The following is a 2,495-nucleotide window of genomic DNA, read 5'->3' as shown; positions in this document are numbered from 1 at the left end:
CACACACACACACACACACACTCACATGCACACATCTACACACATGTACTTACACACATATTTTGGAGTACTCATGTTCATACGCCCACATCAGCGATGCAGTTAAAACAAAACTAACAGACCAGTCATGAAAAACTACGACACTTGTAGCTACAATATGAGCCTCGATGCGTAGAGTAAACAACACGCAACACCAAAAGCTTGCAATGACATCAAACAAAACTTGGATGGGTTGGCAGTGGCATATTCTGCAAGGACTGTCGTCGTCAGCTGTTTGGTCAAACCGAGCACCTTCAGAGAGTCCATAGGTATGGCGTGGTCAGCATGAAAGTAACGGTCAGCACCCACGACACCTGGAGGTTTGATGCGGAGGCTGGTCGACAGTACAGGTGATCGAATCTGACACAAGAAAACAACGGAAAAGGGGGACAGGTGTAATGTAGTAAAGAAGATATTCCGCTAAAATGGGGGGGGGGGGGGGGGGGGGGTTGTTGTTATTTTTTAAATAGGTCATCGAGGCCAGAGTGTTAAAGGCGCAGGTGTCAAAGTCAAGGCCCGTTAATCGCATCAGCTGACCCGGCGAACAATTATAATTATTATCTGGCCCGTGACAGAATTCCCCCTGAGAATCCGCATAACACGAAACCCTTCTCTTGAAATAATCGAAGCTACTGCCAGGAACCAACTCTGACAAACTGGCAGAGGAGCGAACATTGATGTGCTTTGTTTTGTCCATTTTAATTCGTATGTTTCTTTAAAATAGGTTTAGTTTTCCATTGCTCAATGAGTGTTAATAAAGTGTGGCACACAAGTTTCGAGAGATTAAGTTTCACATCCCTGGTCTAAGGAATGCCTGCCTATAACAGACACAGACCAAATAATACAGAAAAGGAGATCGATGGTGGCAGTCCGAAATGATTGATTCTTGCTGTAGAGTGCGTTATCACATTTTTATTTGAAAACTAATATTCCGTGCATACGTAATTGAACGTCATCGTCGAGCAACGTTCTACGAGTCACAGTTGAAGAGATGGAGAGGGAGAGAGAGAGAGAGAGAGAGAGAGAGAGAGAGAGAGAGAGAGAGAGAGAGAGAGAGAGGCAGAGAGAGAGGGGGGGGGTCAGACAAACAGATAGACACAGAGCAAGAGCGAGAGAGACACCCCCCCATACACACACGTACACACATACACACATACACACGCAAACACAGAGACTGAGAGAGAGAGAGAGAGAGAGAGAGAGAGAGAGAGAGAGAGAGAGAGAGAGAGAGACAAACAGACAGACAGACAGACAGACAGACAGCTACAGAGCAGAAGCGAGAGAGAGACACACACAGAGAAAAAGAGGGAGAGAGAGCGAAAAAGAGAGAGAGAGAGAGAGAGAGAGAGAGAGAGAGAGAGAGAGAGAGAGAAAGAGAGAGAGAGAAAGAGAGAGAGAAGAGAGAGAGAGAAAGGAGCAAATCAAGACAATAATGGACCAACAGCTTCAAAGAGGGGACTGAGACAGCCTTCTCACTGCTCAGACACCCAAGCCCTCGCTGAAGTCGAGGAAAAGGTGAACAGTCTGGTACACAGGATCCTGCTGGTGGTTTCCTGGAAACTGCGAGCAAGGAGACGGATAAAACGAAGTCTTGGCAAAATATTTAATATGGCTATGGTTCAAGAATTACTAAGTTTGAATTATATCCTGGTCATCTGCACTGTTGACCATCAGGAGATAACAGTGGTAATATCCTTAGTTTTTTAAACCGAATGAGAGAGAGAGAGAGAGAGAGAGAGAGAGAGAGAGAGAGAGAGAGAGAGAGAGAGAGAGAGAGAGAAAGTTAACCTCACGTTTGTTGTTATTATACTGGGTACAATCCAGAATCTTGATTAGTCCAGAGCATCAATTTGTTTTCCTATATTTCGGTTTTTATGTCTACTTCACCGTGCAAATAACTTAAACAAATCTTCCGTGCAAAGAGCACTCTCCTTCAAAAACAGAAAAAAAGTTTTCAATGATTTTGAAAAGTATTGAACTTCACGAAAACGGTCCTATAAGTTTTGTTAATTAAGATATCTAGATTGCCTGTTACCAGTCATAAGAAGCTTGTGTCGACGGCCAAATATAGTCTCATTTTGTTTTCGTTAAAGGATGCCATGATGACCTCCTTGGGCCAGTTTTGCAGCAAGTAAGCAGGTTTTGCTTTTGCCTATTCAAAATGATATCAAATGACTCATTGGGTAGGAGAGAAATGATTTTGGGGGAAAAAAGAGAGAGAGAGAAAGATATATATATATATATATATATATATATATATATATATATATATATATATATATATATATATATATATATATAGAGAGAGAGAGAGAGAGAGAGAGCGAAAGAGGGGGGGGGGGGGGGGAACCTTATTGATCATCTATACAAATTCTCGCATTTCAATAAAACAGTAAAGGCGAAACATATATGTCTGCTGTCCATTTGAAGGTTACAACGCAGACCACCCAGGTATG

General features: G+C 42.6%; 1 protein-coding gene across 1 annotated transcript in view; it reads right to left on the bottom strand.

Annotated features, from left to right (window-relative positions):
• Positions 1-13: 13 nt before the first annotated feature.
• The window catches only part of LOC101864077, a gene marked incomplete in the record, with an annotated part of 69,882 nt that continues 67,400 nt past the window's right edge, over positions 14-2,495 (bottom strand). Inside the window, 1 exon segment of the mRNA XM_013085087.2 lies at positions 14-399. Coding sequence (XP_012940541.1) covers positions 294-399 — 106 coding nt within the window.

This window comes from Aplysia californica, unplaced genomic scaffold (genome assembly GCF_000002075.1).
Source record: "Aplysia californica isolate F4 #8 unplaced genomic scaffold, AplCal3.0 scaffold00343, whole genome shotgun sequence".
In the NCBI taxonomy this organism is placed as follows: domain Eukaryota; kingdom Metazoa; phylum Mollusca; class Gastropoda; order Aplysiida; family Aplysiidae; genus Aplysia; species Aplysia californica.
This window is presented reverse-complemented; position numbering and strand designations above follow the sequence as displayed.